Source organism: Grampus griseus, assembly GCF_964374135.1.
Source record: "Grampus griseus genome assembly, chromosome: 7".
Classification (NCBI taxonomy): Eukaryota; Metazoa; Chordata; class Mammalia; order Artiodactyla; family Delphinidae; genus Grampus; species Grampus griseus.
The window spans coordinates 26807471-26825612 of NC_139001.1; the positions used below are offsets into that span (position 1 = coordinate 26807471).

Sequence of the window (18142 nt, forward strand, 5' to 3'; positions counted from 1 at the left end):
ATAGCTACACAGCTACACTATAAGAAAGAGGAATTTACTTGTCTGTTGCTGATGGTCAGTTTTTCCAGGAAATGTCGAAGAACCGTTGATGGATCTTCTATTAGACAATTCCATAAGACCTGCTGGGCCACAGCACTCACTTCAGAAGAGAAAGGAAATTGAATAGTCATCTTAAATGGAGATAGATCTATTAGATAAAGTATTCAAATAATTTACTAAACTTTAATAGGTCTCTCTCAAATTCTTGCCTTACAGAGGTTCTGTGAACTCTTTTTCTATTGAAAGGCACGTATCTGTTCTTTTTGTTGTTGTTTCTGAACATTTTAGCCTATAAGGAAAATGTGACAAAAGAGTATAGGATGCCCTTTAAATATCAGCATTGCTTTTGTTAAAAATGCATTTGTGATATACAATGGAATATCATTTAGCCATAAAAAAGGAAATCCTCCCATTTGTGACAATATGGATGGACTTTGAGGGTGTTATGCAAAGTGAAAGAAGTCAGACAGAGAGAGAAAAATGTATGATCTCACTTACATGTGGAATCTAAGAAAAACCCAAACTCATAGATACACAGGACAGATTTGTTACCAGAGGTGGGGGGGTGGGTACTGGGGGGAGGGAAGGTGGTCGAAGTTTACAAACTTCCAGTTATAAGATAAATAAATCCAGGGGATATAATGTACAGCATGGTGACTGTCGTTAACAATACTGTATTGTATACTTGAAAGCTGTTAAGACAGTAGTTATTAAAAGTCCTCCTCAGAACTTCCCTGGTGGCACAGTGGTTAAGAATCCGCCTGCCAATGCAGGGGACAAAGGTTCGAGCCCTGCTCCGGGAAGACCCCACATGCCATGAAGCAACTAAGCCTGAGCGCCACAGCTACTGAATTTGCACTCTAGAGCACACGGGCCACAACTACTGAGTCCGCGCACCTAGAGCTCGTGCTCCACAAGAGAAGCCACCACAATTTGATGTCTGCGCACCGCGACGAATAGCCCCCGCTCGCCGCAGCTAGAGAAAGCCCACGTGCAGCCACGAAGACCCAAAGCAGCCAAAAATTAAAAAAAAAAAGTTCCCATAATAAAAAAAAATTGTAGCTATGTATGGTGATGGATGTTAACTAAACTTATTGTGGTAATCATTTTGTAACGCATACATATATCAAATGTTTATGTTGTATATCTAAAACTAGCACAATGTTATATGTCAATTACATCTTAATAAAAAAAGAATACAGTTATGAATCTTTGTTTTGGAAATTACCCTAATGTTAACAGTGGTAAGTATTTATTAAAGTCCCACTTCATTGTTTATTGTATGCAGAAATTCCTAAAGTAATTATTTGGTTTAGAAAATATGCTTTGTTTAGAATGCACATGAATTAGACATGACCTTTTATTCTTCACATGAATGTTTTAAATAATAACTCCCACAGCAAGATGACATAGTTGAGCCAGTAACAGTTAGGGTTCCCACTTCTAATGAGGGTGTCTTAGGAATAAATAATTATTCCTAATGTGAAAGAAAGTGCTACTTCTTGGGGAAAAGTGGTCAGTCTAAGGTTGCCTGAAGTGCCCAGGCTAAGAAAGCAGGTGGGTAAAAGTGAGTAGGGGGTAAGCATTAGATAATCTTCCGTTTAAATGGTTTAGTTTAGTTTTCTAAACTAGGAATATAGAGTTTAGCATAAATTTATTTTTCAGCCTATATTTAAAATAAATCATACCAAATTTTTTTGCTTCAGAAGCTAACCATCAAATTAAAATTGAGCTATATAAATAAATAATTTAACAGATGTAAATATAAGCTTTAACTTTCATGTATCTTTATAAATAATTAAAATAGATGTGGGTTTTTGTTAAGTTGAAATTGGTTGCAAAACTATCTTTATAACACTATATTCTAATTGCTAAGTACGGCAGTTTAATGCTTAAAACATGAGAAATACAGAAAAAGACAAAGAGGAGAATAAGACTGATAAGTCTACCAACCACCAAAACAACTATAAACATTTTAGAGTATATTTTTTCATATATATGAAATATATATATTTACATGTATCTTTAAGTAATATCATATAGAAAATACTCTCTGGTACTCACATTTTTAATTATAAATTGAACACTTTTATGTTAATATTTTTCTAATGTGCACAGAAAGCTGTCATATGGAGGTACCATGATTAACTAATTGCTTATTGTTGGACATTTAAACTCTTTTCGAATATTTGCTATTTTAAAACTATACAAGGTACAGCGTTCTCTGTAAACCTTAATTCACCCCTCATTACTGCCTTAGGAAATTGCTAGATACCAAAATCTGTGTCAAAGGGTGTACACACTTTTAAGGCTTATGGTGCATACTGTGAAACTGTTTCAGAATGCTTGCATTAAATTTTTACTGCCGTCAGCAAGGTGTGAGGATAATCTTTTCTCTGAATCTTTACCAGCTATGCATGGATTCATGGATTTTTGAAAAAATCCTTGCAATTTTTTATATGAAATGTAAGATTTCACTGTTGTTTTAAACAACAGTGTTATTTACAGATTTAATTGGCTGTTAGAGTGTGTGTTTATATCCTTTGTCCATTTCTCTACTGGGGTATAAAAATGTCATTATTGAGTTATAAAGGTTCTTTTTTTAAAAAAAATAACATCAAGAATATTAACCTGTTATCTGTGACAAATGTAACTCATCTTTACCCCTAGTTTATCATTTCATTTTTCAATTATTTTCTTTACATACTACCTTTGGAAAGGAAATCAAGTGAGAAAGATGGCATTAATGATGTCAGCCAATGGCTAAGATTTCTAAGGTGGCCAAAATCACTATTTGATTTCTCCGTGGCCAAATGAGGGTTGGTCTGTTCTCCAGTCCTAAACAATGCTCCTGGAAAAAACTGCCTATTTTAAGTGCAATATCTTGGTCATAAAGTTCGTGGGAGGAAAAGGTGGAGAAAGTGGTAGTGTTAGTTCAGCCTACTACAAATCTGTCATTACAGTATGTCCATAAAACAACTCCACACGTGGCCAGTGGTTCATGGCTTCGAGGGCACCCTACTGCTCTTTATCAGATGAACGCCTTCAGTATTTATTAGAGTTACTGACGGTTTTGACTAGTCAATACTGTATACCTGTTGGGCTTCCCTGGTGGCGCAGTGGTTGAGAGTCTGCCTGCCGATGCAGGAGACATGGGTTCGTGCCCCGGTCCGGGAAGATCCCACATGCCGCGGAGCGGCTGGGCCCACGAGCCATGGTCGCTGAACTTGCGCGTCCGAAGCCTGTGCTCCGCAACGGGAGAGGCCACAGCAGTGAGAGGCCCGCGTACCGCAAACAAACAAACAAACAAAATCTGTACCTGCTACTCCATCTTCCCGCACCTCACCATCCTCCATCAGGTGGACAATGGGGAGCACTGCTGCACAGATGCATGCCGGGAACACAGCCTGCGGGGGCTGAGGCACGTGGGGGCTGGGCATGTGTTCGGTGGTGTGCTCCTCATCTGAAGAGGGAGACAGAATCAGCGTGCTTTTCTCAGTTCAAGACCTACTTATGGAACTTTTTTTTCTGTGCAGATATCTAGTCGTGCCAGCATCATCTGTTGGAAAGACTATTCTTTCCCCCATTGACGTTTCATGGCACCCTTTTCAAACTTGAAATCAACATACATGTAATGGTTTACTTCCGGTTCCAATCTAGTCCCTTGACGTGTATATCAACCCTCAAGTTCATACTGCACAGTCTTGGTTACTGCAGCTCTGTAGTCAGTTTTGAAATGAGGAAATGTAAGTTTTCCAACTTTGCTCTTCATTTCCAAGATTACTGTGCCTATGCAAGGGTGTGGAACGGTTGGAACCCTCATGCTTTTTGGTCGGAATGTAAAACGATACAGACACTTTTGAAAAGAGTTTGGCAGTTTTCCTCACAAGACTTATACATAATGGTTCATAAGAGTGTAATTCATAATAACCAAAGGGTGGAAACAACCCAGAAGTCCGCTCTAACTGGTGAACGGATAAACAAAATGTGGCGTATCCATATAATGGAACATTATCTCGTAATAAGAAGGAATGAAGAACTGATACACGTGGCAGCATGAATCGACCTGGAAAGTATGCTGAGTGAAAGGATCCAGTCACAAAAGGCCACATATTCTATGATTCCATTCATATGAGATGTGCAGAGTAGGCAAATTCACAGAAATCGAAAGTAGATTATTTCTCGTCAGGGGTTGGGGGGAGCGGTGGATGAGGCGTGACTACTAATGGGTATAGGGTCTCTTTTGGGGATAATGAAAATATCCTAAAATTAAGTAGGGTTGATGGTTGCACTCTACAAATATACTAACAACCACTGCATTATGCACTTCAAAAGGGTGAATTTTAGTATGTGAACTATATCTCAATAAAGGTGTTAGAAAAAATATAGATATGCCTTGGGCTGCTGTGATTAATTAGCATTGGTCATTTTTGAAGTTTTCCAGGGTTGTGCACTGAAGGGTTGAGAACCACTAGTTTCTGTACAGCTTTTTGATGACTTTATAAATCGTGATGAAATCTGTATAATCATGAAGGAGCGAGTCCCCAGACAGTTATTTATCATTAGAGAAGCATAGTTTTTAAATTCTTAGAACTGAAGAGTATCACATTTCTCCCCCAGAATCAGATTTCATTACAGGACTGGCACGAGCTTTGTTCCTCCTTTGATAAATTATTCCAGAACAGCATTCTAAAGCATCCTACTGAGTCTTAGCTATGCACTGGAATCACCTGAGATTTTAAAAACACTGAGGTGCTTGAGTCCCACCCTTAGAGATTCTGATTTGGTCTTGGGTGTGACCTGGGCATTTTTAAAAGCTCCCTGGTTGATCGTAATGTGTAGCCAGTGTTGAAAACTGTTAACTGCCTAGAATGATGTTTTATTGAACCCTCAGCAATATGATGACATGTAATGTAATTAAAATAGAACCAATTTATCAAGGACATTTGCTGGATTAAATCAACAATTTTTTTTTAGAATACCACTCATCTAATATACATTTTTAAACTTTAAGATCATGAGACAGGTTATTTAATCAAGACAGTGTAATGAAGTGAGATAATCATATCAAATAAAAATTGTTTCAAAACACACAAGTCATGAGGAATAAAGGACACATTTGTAAGAGGACACACCTTCAGCACTGACGGCTGAACGCACTGACCAGACTGACCCTCGGCGGAAGGAATAATTCCTGTGGGACGTGCTGGAGGTACAGGATGGACTCACAGACAGTCGACGGGCTGCCAGATTGGTGACTTCTTCTACTGGCAAAGAAAATGGGGAACGTGAACTTTGGTTTTGTAACAAAAAAGTTATCATCACTATTATAGTTGTACTTACATCAAAGTGTATATAGGTCTCATAGCATAAGGCTTAAGTAATTTAGAGTGTTCTTTGGTGAGGAAAAAACACCTACAGAAAGGCAGACAGAAAATTCCTCCCAAAGATTTCACAGAAGTGGGGCAGAGAATCACTGAATTTAGAATGGTTCAGAAATCATTTTTCTGATACCAACCAAAAAACTGTCTGCACTTGTGAAGGCTGAAAGTAGTTAATGGACTAACCCCATTTTTAATGATGAAAGATTGATTGCGTGTGTTTTATCACACACTCTGGAGTCAGCTGCTGCCTGAATCATAGTCACTGCTTGGTCCATTATCATATTAGTTCATTCAATGTGGCTAATGTCCTCCTCTGTAAACAAGCCAGCTCTAAACATTTAGAAAAAGACAACTTTCTTCTCTTTCTTTAGATAGTGTCAGGAGGTAAGAGAGAGAGACAGAGGGAGCATATCACCTCATGTCACATAAAATCGTCAATGTTTATTTCAAAGCAAGTCCTTTCCCTTTTGTGTGACTCAGCGCCCCCCCCCCCCCCACAAAGAAGTCCAGTGTGTAGAGGGCACCTTCTTCTTCTGGCTCTGAGTTGGGTGTGCAGGTGGGCTCGTAGCAAGCCTCCTGGGTGATGGGGATGGCGGTGATGAGGCTGGCTTCTCGACCAAGACGTTTCTTCTCTTCCTCCTGTTGCAAGTTCTTTAAGATGTGTTCTGCCCTTTGATGGGAGCGGGACACAGCCCGGGCTGAAAAGGATTTCTACAGAGACATGAAGGCAAGTTTACTTACTAGCAACTCTTCTGCAAGGTCACATGTATAAAAAGTGTTCTACTAAATGTAGACACAGATGTGGTACTTTGTTCTCAGGAAATGTTAGGGCATCCGTGACCTAGTTTCATGGAGATTTATTTGTTTGCTTCTTTTTCTACCAAGTTTCCAGGCTGTGTACAACTAAGACATTCCTTTTCATTCAATCGGGATAATTCTTCAAGGATGTTTGTAATTTCGGGAAAGAAAAAATGTTATTTTACTTAATCTTATTTTAGGATAAAATATCAATGATCCACTCTTTAAACACATCGAATAAACATTTTTAATGCTCTGTTTCCTTCCAAAATTTCTTGAACTCGTTTTAAATGAAGGACATTTACTTCATAAGGTTAATAAAAGAGAAAGTCAGAACCATGGGAAGGAGGAGGAAAGATCTCTTTCATGTAAAACAATTAATTATGTGATTTATTTCATTTTTGTATCTTAAGTATCTACCACATTGCAAATACTTAATATTTAGAAATATTAATGTTAAATAATAATAAATATAAATAATAGAAAATACAGTGGCACACTGTAAATACTTAACAAGATTTATAGAAACAAAGCTACTGAATGGAAATTATGAGAGTTGGTAGTGTTACTATGGTTGAATGTAAAATCTGACTGTTTACCAGCAGCAAAAGCATAACAGATAAGAAACAATAAAGGAGAAAAGATTCACTTTGCAAAGGGACCATTCTGTTTTTGCCTTAATCATGATGTTTATGCTGAGATAAATTCCAAGAGCTCTGGGGATGAAGTAATTGGTCTCAGAGCAGGGAAGTGATCACTGACGTTCTTCACTACCAATTTGAAGTGATGTCTATGTATAGTAGAAATTCTACGTCTTTGTTGGCCAGTGGTCACATAGGATTAAAGAGACAGACAAGGGGTGTTGGTCACTCTTCTAAAGGACAGCTGTCATCGAAGTTCCCTTTATGCAGGGTATTAACATAAGACTAAAGTTTTCCAATAGTGGATGACACAACAGCAGTTAAGGGCATTTGATGGGCCACATGGCAGTTCATTTTCAGAGCCAGGGGTTAAGCTGGTTTATTATAATAAGATAAGGGAAAGATAACTGGATACAGAATTAGGGGCTTTGGCTTGAAATTCACTGTGAAATTCGGAAGAGAATGTACTTGACTCAAATGAATCTATCGCATGTATGAGAAAAAAACCAAGGATCTTTATACCAGTGGTTCCGATGCAGGAGGGAAGAACCAAGCGTGCCTTTGTCTTTGGCACAAAACCATCAGATATGAAGGCAGTGTATGCAGAAGAATTAAAAGAAAAACATTCTGATGGGTAAAGAGTTCAAACAAACAGTTCAAAGAAAACTACAAATGCCTAGAAAATATATGTATGACATGCAAAAACGTTCAACCTCGCTTCATATATTCAACCAACTTTTTAAAGATGTGTGAATAAAAAAGACAATAACTTTGTTTTTTGCCATTCAATGTGGCATTAAAAAATAATACTAGTTAATTTGAATAAAGAAGACATTTTCCTATTGTGTTATATAAGGGTAAAATGGTACAATCATCCTGGGGATATTTTGTGAGATATATCAGAAATCTTTAATATTCACATACCAATTGCCCTAAATCCTGTGGGAAATTATGCAAGGAAATAATCATGAATTTGTGTATATCTATATTTGCTTTATCTTCCAAATTTTCTACATTATTTGTAAGTTAGGAAAATGCTATGCAACAGGTGAAAAAGGCATATTTTGAAGATTTATTTTTTCAAAAGGCACATATTCTTGGTTCTTGTTTATAAACAGACTGGGTTCTAAACTTAACTGTTTATAAATTATATTACTTAGAGCAGTAATGTATTAGAAGAGCATAAGACCTGAGCTCTCAGAGTGATGTTTCTGATGATGATACTGATGATCAATAAGGTAAAGAACAGACTAAGGTCCAAACAAGGACAGCAAGAGCAGGAAACTCAGTTCTTTTTCTTATTCATCCAGAGTCAATCTCATTCACTTTTGGGTAGCTTATGTAGGTTAAATGAATTGTTTGTTTTATAATAAAGAGAGGCAAAAGCACTACCTTTGGCTAGGAAATCAATGCCTAATGCTTTTAGTAGCTTTTATTATAAGGTGGCTGCTTCTATGATTACGGAACAAAACTGTTTTGGCTTCTGGAGGTCTGCAAATGCTCACCCCAGATGTCAGTTCCTTCTATCTCAAGAACTAAAGGCCTTTTGTGGTTGATTTTCTGCGCTGTTATTACATTCTTATGACAACTGTCTCACACATCCATTGTTCTCTCTTACACGTATACCATGGAGCCTGAAGATATTAGAAAGAAAGGGCCTGTTACTCACAGACTGGTCTTCATTAATGGGGTCCTGGACACTCCCGCTGCACTGAGGGACCCAAGGGGGGTCAAACATCGGGACAGATGGCATTCCAAGCACTGGGGAGGGCAGGGTGAAGTTTATACTGGGAGGCGGGATCTGTTAGTTGATATCAGAAGAATGAAGTGAGTAAGATGGAAAATAAGATAGAATGAGTCTGAAGCAAAATTATGACATAATCTTTTAGAGCACAGGATGTTATAAGGCACATGAAGAACGTCTCTGGGCCTCAGTTTACTCATTAATAAAATGAAGCGTTTCAACTATATGATCTCTATTTGTGTTAATCACCCCATCTTCCAAAGAACATCTGTGTTTATATAGTAAAATGTATGGAAGATTACACCCCAAACTTCTATGTGCTTACCTCTGGGGATGGTGCTGAAATCTTGAGGTTTATAGAAACTTGATTTTCTGACTCTACATTCTTACATTTCAATTTGTTTTAAGGACAAGAATTCACTCATATATGAGTCAGGTTTACTTATGTAATCAGAGAGGGAGAAAAAGAAGTATCTCAGGCTTCCCTGGTGGCGCAGTGGCTGGGAGTCTGCCGGCCAATGCACGGGACGCGGGTTCGTGCCCCGGTCCAGGAAGATCCCACATGCCACGGAGCAGCTGGGCCCGTGAGCCACGGCCACTGGATCTGTGCGTCTGGAGCCTGTGCTCCACAACGGGAGAGGCCGCAACAGTGAGAGGCCCGTGTATGTATACCTCACCTTAAAAATCTGCTGTGCTCCCTCCTCCATCCGGGGCCAGACCTGATAGCGAAACCTCCAAAGCGTGTGGAACTTAAGGACAGCGTTCAGCCGCTGCACGGTCTCCGGGTGGTGGAACTCTGATGTCAGCATATCAGACACGGCCTCAGGGACTTTCACCGCACACAACAGGAACATGGCCGCTAAAGACAGTCAACATCAAAGACAGTTCATCAGCTACGCATCTCTTAATTCTGCATGATTCCTGGGGAAACTGCTTCTGTCTCTTGAAAATAACTACTGAGCTATAGAGCCAGGCCACCGGTGCTGGCAAAAGCAAAGCCTGTTTCAGCACCTGGAAAGCAGACTTCATCCTTTGTGCCTCCCACAGTCTTCTAATATCTGATGCGAGCATGATCTGTGACAGCATGACATTGCAGTAGAAAAACTCATTCTAAGCAAAGTTTCCTTTGACAGTGAAAAGTAGATGCCAGAGGAAGCAAATGAAGAAAGGAAATTACAAGCTGAAATATCTTTTTTAAGAAATGGCTAGAGTCATCTCAGAGTAACCCTAGGACAGTACACAAAAATGTCCATTTAAAACTGTCTCAGTGGGCTTCCCTGGTGGCGCAGTTGTTGAGAGTCCGCCTGCCGATGCAGGGGACACGGGTTTGTGCCCCGGTCTGGGAGGATCCCACATGCCGCAGAGCGGCTGGGCCTGTGAGCCATGGCTGCTGAGCCTGTGCGTCCGGAGCCTGTGCTCCACAACGGGAGAGGCCTACGTACTGCAAAAAAAAACCACAAAAAAACCCCAAAACTGTCTCAGTTCCATTAGTTATATTAAAAATAACATTCATCATCTAGTGAGTGGGCGCCACTGGGAAACTCTGAGGGCGCAGAAGTGGCTGACGTGTGGTGGCTTGAGGAAAGGAAGACGAGGGCCATAAAGAGCCTGCTGTGTGGCTGAAAGGGTCTCGGTGCTCTGTCCACATGTCAGGCCTGAGCCAAGTAGGTGGAAGAGCCGAGTTCAGGACACTGGACCACCAGAGACCTCCCAGCCCCACATAATATCAAACAGTGAAAGCTCTCCCAGAGATCTAAACCTCAATGCTAAGATCAAGCTCCACTCAACAATTAGCAAGCTCCAGTGCTGGACACTCTACGCCAAACAACTAGCAAGACAGGAACACAACCCCAACCATTAGCAGAGAGGATGCCTAAAATCATAATGAGTTCACAGACATCCCCAAAAAACACCACCAGAATGACAAGATCCAGCCTCATCCACCAGAACACAGGCACCAGTCCCCTCCACCAGGAAGCCCACACAACCCATTAAACCAACCTTGCCCACAGTGGGCAGCTGCGAAAAACAACAGGAACTACGAACCTGCAGCCTGTGAAAAGGAGACCCCAAAAACAGTAAGTTAAGAAAAATGAGAAGACAGAGAAACACACAGCAGATGAAGGAGCAAGGTAAAAACCCACCAGACCAAACAAATGAAGAGGAAATAGGCAGTCTACCTGAAAAAGAATTCAGAGTAATGATAGTAAAGATGATCCAGAATCTTGGAAATAGAATGGAGAAAATACAAGAAACGTTTAACAAGGACCTAGAAGAACTAAAGAGCAAACAAACAATGATGAGCAACATAATAAATGAATTAAAAAATTCTCTAGAAGGAATCAATAGCAGAATAACTGAGGCAGAACGGATGAGAGAGCTGGAATATAAAACAGTGGAAATAACTATTGCAGAGCAGAATAAAGAAAAAACAACAAAAAGAATTGAGGAGAGTCTCAGAGACCTCTGGGACAACATTAAATGCAACAACATTCGAATTATAGAGGTCGCAGAAGAAGAGAAACAGAAAGGAACTGAGAAAATATTTGAAGAAATTATAGTTGAAAACTTCCATAATATGGGAAAGAAAATAGTCACTCAAGTCCAGGAAGTGCAGAGAGTCCCATACAGGATAAATCCAAGGAGAAACATGCCAAGACACATATTAATCAAACTATCAAAAATTAAATACAAAGAAAAAATATTAAAAGCAGCAAGGGAAAAACAACAAATAACATACAAGGGAATCCCCATAAGGTTAACAGCTGATCTTTCAGCAGAAACTCTGCAAGCCAGAAGGGAGTGGCAGGACATATTTAAAGTGATGAAAGGGAAAAACCTACAATCAAGATTACTCTACCCAGCAAGGATCTCATTCAGATTTGACGGAGAAATTAAAACCTTTACAGAGAAGTAAAAGCTAAGAGAATTCAGTACCACCAAACCAGCTTTACAACAAATGCTAAAGGAACTTCTCTAGGTAGGAAACACAATAGAAGGAGAAGACCTACAATAACAAACCCAAAACAATTAAGAAAATGGTAATAGGAACATACATATTCATAATTACCTTAAATGTAAATGGATTAAATGCTCCAACCAAAAGACATAGACTGGCTGAATGGATACAAAAACAAGACCCATATATATGCTATCCACAAGAGACCCACTTCAGACCTAGGGACACATACAGACTGAAAGTGAGGGGATGGAAAAAGGTATTCCATGCAAATGGAAATCAAAAGAAAGCTGGAGTAGCAATTCTCATATCAGACAAAATACACTTTAAAACTAAGACTATTACAAGAGACAAAGAAGGACACTACATAATGATCAAGGGTTCAATCCAAGAAGAAGATATAACAATTGTACATATTTATGCACCCAACATAGGAGCACCTCAGTACATAAGGCAAATGCTAACAGCCTTAAAAGGGGAAATCGACAGTAACACAATCATAGCAGGGGACTTTAACACCTCACTTTCACCAATGGACAGATCATCCAAAATGAAAATAAATAAAGAAACACAAGCTTTAAATGATACATTAAACAAGATGGACTTAATTGATATTTATAGGACATTCCATCCAAAAACAACAGAATACACTTTCTTCTCAAGTGCTCATGGAACATTCTCCAGGATAGATCATATCTTGGGTCACAAAGCAAGCCTTGGTAAATGTAAGAAAACTGAAATCGTATCACATATCTTTTCTGGCCACAACGCTATGAGACTAGATATAAATTACAGGAAAAAAATCTGTAAAAAATACAAAGACATGGAGGCTACTACTAAATACTAAATACACTACTAATATCTGATGCGAGCATGATCTGTGACAGCATGACACAGATCTTCAGTGATCTCTTGGTTACTGAATAACCAAGAGATCACTGAAGAAATCAAAGAGGAAATCAAAAAACATCTAGAAGCAAATGACAATGAAAACACGATGACCCAAAACCTATGAGATGCAGCAAAAGCAGTTTTAAGAGGGAAGTTTACAGCAATACAATCCTACATCAAGAAACAAGAAACATCTCAAATAAACAACCTAACCTTACACCTAAAGCAGTTAGAGAAAGAAGAACAAAAAAACCCCAAAGTTACCAGAAGGAAAGAAATCATAAAGATCAGACCAGAAATAAATGAAAAAGAAATGAAGGAAATGATAGCAAAGATCAATAAAACTAAAAGCTGGTTCTTTGAGAAAATAAACAAAATTGATAAAGCATTAGCCAGACTCATCAAGAAAAAAAGGTAGAAACTCAAATCAATAGAATTAGAAATGAAAAAGGAGAAGTAACAACTGACACTGCAGAAATACAAAGGATCATGAGCGATTACTACAAGCAACGATATGCCAATAAAATGGACAACCTGGAAGAAATGGACAAATACTTAGAAAAGCACAACCTTCTGAGACTGAACCAGGAAGAAATAGAAAATATAAACAGACCAATCACAAGCACTGAAATTGAGACTCTGATTAAAAGTCTTCCAAGAAACAAAAGTCCAGGATCAGATGGCTTGTCAGGCGAATCCTATCAAACATTTAGAGAAGAGCTAACACCTATTCTTCTCAAACTCTTCCAAAATATAGCAGAGGGAGGAACACTTTCAAACCCATTCTACGAGGCCACCATCACCCTGATACCAAAACCAGACAAAGATGTCACAAAGAAAGAAAACTACAGGCCAATATCATTGATGAACATAGATGCAAAAATCCTCAACAAAATACTAGCAAACAGAATCCAACAGCACATTAAAAGGATATAGACCATGATCAAGTGGGTTTTATCCCAGGAATGCAAGGATTCTTCAATATATGCAAATCAATCCATGTGATAAATCATATTTACAAACTGAAGGAGAAAAAACCATATGATCATCTCAATAGATGCAGAAAGAGCTTTTCACAAAATTCAACACCCATTTACAATAAAAGCCCTCCAAAAAGTAGGCAGAGATGGAACTTACCTCAACATCATAAAGGCCATATATGACAAACCCACAGCCACCATTGTTCTAAATGGTGAAAAACTGAAACCATTTCCACTAAGATCAAGAACAAGACAAGGTTGTCCACTCTCACCACTATTATTCAACATAGTTTTGGAAGTTTTAGCTACAGCAGAGAAGAAAAAGAAATAAAAGGAATCCAAATTGGAAAAGAAGAAGTAAAGCTGTCACTGTTTGCTGATGACATGATACTATACGTATAGAATCCTAAAGATGCTACCAGGAAACTACTAGAGCTAATAAATGAATGTGGCAAAGTAGCAGGATACAAAATTAATGCACAGAAATCTCTTGCATTCTTGTACAATAATGATGAAAAATCTTAAAGAGAAATTAAGGAAACACTCCCATTTACCGTTGCAACAAAAATAAATAAAATACCTAGGAATAAATCTACCTAAGGAGACAAAAGATCTGTATGCAGAAAACCATAAGAAGCTGATGAAAGAAATTAAAGATGATACAAACAGATGGAGAGATATACCATGTTCTTGGATTGGAAGAATCAACATTGTGAAAATGACTACACTACCCAAAGCAATCTACAGATTCAATGCAATCTCTATCAAACTACCAATGGCATTTTTCAGAGAACTAGAAAAAAATTTTCACAATTTATATGGAAACACAAAAGACCCCGAATGGCCAAAGCAATCTTGAGAAAGAAAAACGGAGCTGGAGGAATCAGCCTCCCTAACTTCAGACTATACTACAAAAGTACAGTAATGAAGACAGTATGGTACTTGTACAAAAACAGAAATATAGATCAATGGAACAGGACAGAAAGCCCAGAGATAAACCCATGCACATATGGTCACCTTATCTTTGATGAAGGAGACAAGAATATACAATGGAGAAAAGACAGCCTCTTCAATGAGTGGTGCTGGGAAAACTGGACAGCTACATGTAAAAGAATGAAATTAGAATACTCCCTAACACCATACACAAAAATAAACTCAAAATGGATGAAAGACCTAAATGTAAGGGCAGACACTATAAAACTCTTAGAGGAAAACGTAGGCAGAACACTCTATGACATAACTCACAGCAAGATTCTTTTGGACCCACCTCCTAGAGAAATGGAAATAAAAACAAAAATAAACAAATGGGACCTAATGAAACTTCAAGTTTTTGCACAGCAAAGGAAACCATAAAAAGATGAAAAGACAACCCTCAAAACGGGAGAAAATATTTGTAAACGAACCAACTGACAAAGGATTAATCTCCAAAATATACATGCAGCACATGCAGCTCAATTGCAAAGAAACAAACAACCCAATCCAAAAATGGGCAGAAGGCCTAAATACACATTTCTCCAAAGAAGACATACAGATTGCCAACAAACACATGAAAGGATGCTCAATGTCACCAATCATTACAGAAATGCAAATCAAAACTACAATGAGGTATCACCTCACACCAGTCAGAATGGCCATCATCAAAAATCTACAAACAATAAATGCTGGAGAGGGTGTGGAGAAAAGGGAACCCTCTTGCACTGTTGGTGGGAATGTAAACTGATACAGTCACAATGGCGGTTCCTTAAAAAACTAAAGATAGAACTACCATACGACCCAGCAATCCCACTAATGGGCATATACCCTGAGAAAACCATAATACAAAAAGAGTCATGTGCCACAATGTTCATTGCAGGTCTATCTACAATAGCTAGGACATGGGAGCAACCTAAGTGTCCATCAACAGATGAATGGATAAAGAAGATGTGGCACATATATACAATGGAATAGTACTCAGTCATAAAAAGAAACGAAATTGAGTTATTTGTATTAAGGTGGATGGACCTAGAGTCTGTCATACAGAGTGAAGTAAGTCAGAAAGAGTATAACAAATACCGTATGCTAACACATATATATGGAATCTAAAAAAAAAACAAAAATGGTTCTGAAGAACCTAGGGGGAGGACAGGAATAAAGACGCAGACATAGAGAATGGACTTGAGGGCACAGGGAGGGGGAAGGTTAAGCTCAGACAAAGTGAGAGATTGGCATGGACATATATACAATACCAAATGTAAAATAGAAAGCTAGTGGGAAGCAGCTGCATAGCACAGGGAGATCAGCTCAGTGCTTTGTGTTCACCTAGAGGGTTGAGATAGGGATGGTGGGAGGGAGACACAAGAGGGAGGAGATATGGGGATATATGTATAAGTATAGCTGATTCAACTTGTTACACAACATCAACTAAAACAACATTGTAAAGTAATTATAGTCCAATAAAGATGTTAAAAATTTTAAATAATAAAAATAACATTCATAAGGTAGACTCTATTAGAAACATCTACCCTTCCAAGAGGTAGAACGACTGAGAAACCAAAAGAGACTTCATGAACCATAATACCATTGTTGTTTTTTTGGGGGAAAGCCAAATATGAATAAGAGAAAGATCAGTGCTATGATAAGTTACGAAGTCAATGAATAATAAGGAAAAGAAATACACTCTGTAGCATAGATGGAGGAGCCAGTGTTGATCATAAAAATATAATTTAAAAACTCTCTTGTACTTTTTCCAAGATCCTCAAAACATGCTCAGGCAATTGTTAGAACAACTGGGGTTAAATCCCAGCTCTGAAACTTCTCTCCTATTGATCTTGGCCAAGCCTCTTAACTTCTTAACCTTTGTTTCTCTATTGGTAAAATGTCAATGATGATGATGAGAATGAGGATGAGGATGCTGCTGATATCTGCCTCCTAATTTGTTGTTAGAAGAAAATAACGTATGAGAAAGTGCTTTGTGACATGAAAAGTACTACAGAATTCTAAAGCATATTTTATTTTTTAGAGGCAAAGTGGTATATGGAAAGGGCATCTATTTGTAGTCAAAAGATCTGGGTTTGATTTCCTGGGTCTGCTAATTCTGAGCTGTGAGCACTTGGTTAAAAGTCCTTTCAACCTTCTGAGTTGGATTTTGCTCATTTATACAATCATTGTTATGAGGATCAAGTAAGATAGTGTGTATGATAGAGTTCTAGAACAAATGTGAGCTAGTGTCATCGGTAGCTTTTCATAATCTGTTTCTTAATCCTACCACCTCCTTAAATTTCCACTTTTTCTCCTTTCTTTACTTTTCTTTAAAGTGTACTCTGTCTCAATTTTTAAACACCATCGTCACTCTCTAAGTCATTGCAGTTGGAGTTCTACCTCAATCTCTTTACTGAAACAGTTTTCTTGTAATGCTCACTAATCAGCAGATCCAGTGGTATTTTTACAGCATTTCTTTTCTTTCAGTTTTTAACACTTTCATAACAATCTCTTTGAAAAGGATCTTCCTCTACTTCCATGGTTTGAGATTACTTAAGTTCTACTTTTCTGGTCGTTTTTCTGGGTTTTGCTGGTCAGCTCTTCTTCCTGTCCTTTGAAGGTAGAGAAGGTCAATGGCCTGGTGTTCATTCCTCAGCCCTCTCCTCTATACCAAGAAATCATCCTCCCCCGGAATCATTTCTCCCCTGGAAATAATCCTCTCTCATTGCTTCAGCTGCCACATACATCAAGTTTTCCCAAGTTTCTCTCTAGCTATGGCCTTTCTCATTAGCTTTAGTGTCATATCACCGCCGATATGTCTCCTTGTCATCTAAAAATCACTGTTTCTAACACCAAGCCACTCCACTCATTGCTGCCACATTAAACTTGGTAATAATTCAACACTATATGCAACATTACTCTTTGGCTCGGAACCCCTGAGTGGTTTACCACAGTTCAGTGGAAAGTCCACACTCCTAACCCTGTTGTTCAAGGTCTGTTACAATGTGAGACCTGCTCACTTGCCTAATATTACAGACTAGCAACCTCTTTACAAAAGCCACCCCAGTCTCAATTCCTCCTCAGGCTTTCCAAATCAACCCAGTGCATTTCCACACCCCATGTGGCTTTGCATACACTATTTCCTCTTCCTTCTAGCTTTTCTTAAAGCTCAGTCTCTCTGTTCATAACGTCCATGAAAATATCCATGGTTGTCCCATATTTAGGGAGCATGCCCTTCTCTCTGAAAAATACTTGGTAGAGAAGCGAAAATCTGATACTTAATGTGAACAAAGACATTTTACAAAGACATTTGATGCAGCATAGTATAAAAAAAGCAAAAGGCAAGAATCAACTAAAATTTCCAGGTTAAATAAACTGTTATATCCATTCATTCAATGGAATATTTGGTAGCCATTAAAAAGAATAGGTAAACTTATAGACTGATGTTAAAAATGGTCTCCTAGAGAGACCTCTTAACCACTTCTTGTTTGGCATTTCTCAATTCAAATTTATTTTTGTTCAAATTTTTAATATGCCTCAGTTTACCTTTTAACAGTTCTGGTGTCAGAAGAGGGAACCAAAGGAGACCCCCCCCAACAGCCCACAGGAGCAATGAGCAACCCAGCATAGGTATCTGTTGAGACCTTGAGCTTGCTGCTTTCTCGCTGCCTCTGGAGGTCATGGGTAAGTCCCTCTCAAATCCTAGCACTGAAGGTTTTGTATTATGAGCTTGCAGACTTTATCTGAGC

The 18142-nt window shown here is 38.5% G+C and overlaps 1 protein-coding gene across 5 annotated transcripts in view; it reads right to left on the reverse strand.

The window, feature by feature from the left end:
- The window catches only part of UNC80 (unc-80 homolog, NALCN channel complex subunit), a gene marked incomplete at both ends in the record, with an annotated part of 239244 nt that overhangs the window by 63479 nt on the left and 157623 nt on the right, over positions 1-18142 (reverse strand). For 4 of the 5 annotated variants that reach the window (XM_082658570.1, XM_082658567.1, XM_082658569.1 and 1 more), the window contains 6 exons: positions 39-139; positions 3359-3502; positions 5175-5306; positions 5948-6134; positions 8532-8663; positions 9284-9465. In XM_082658570.1, coding sequence (XP_082514696.1) covers positions 39-139; positions 3359-3502; positions 5175-5306; positions 5948-6134; positions 8532-8663; positions 9284-9465 — 878 coding nt within the window. The remainder of the gene's footprint in view (positions 1-38; positions 140-3358; positions 3503-5174; positions 5307-5947; positions 6135-8531; positions 8664-9283; positions 9466-18142) is intronic. The other variant, XM_082658568.1, reaches the window with a different exon arrangement.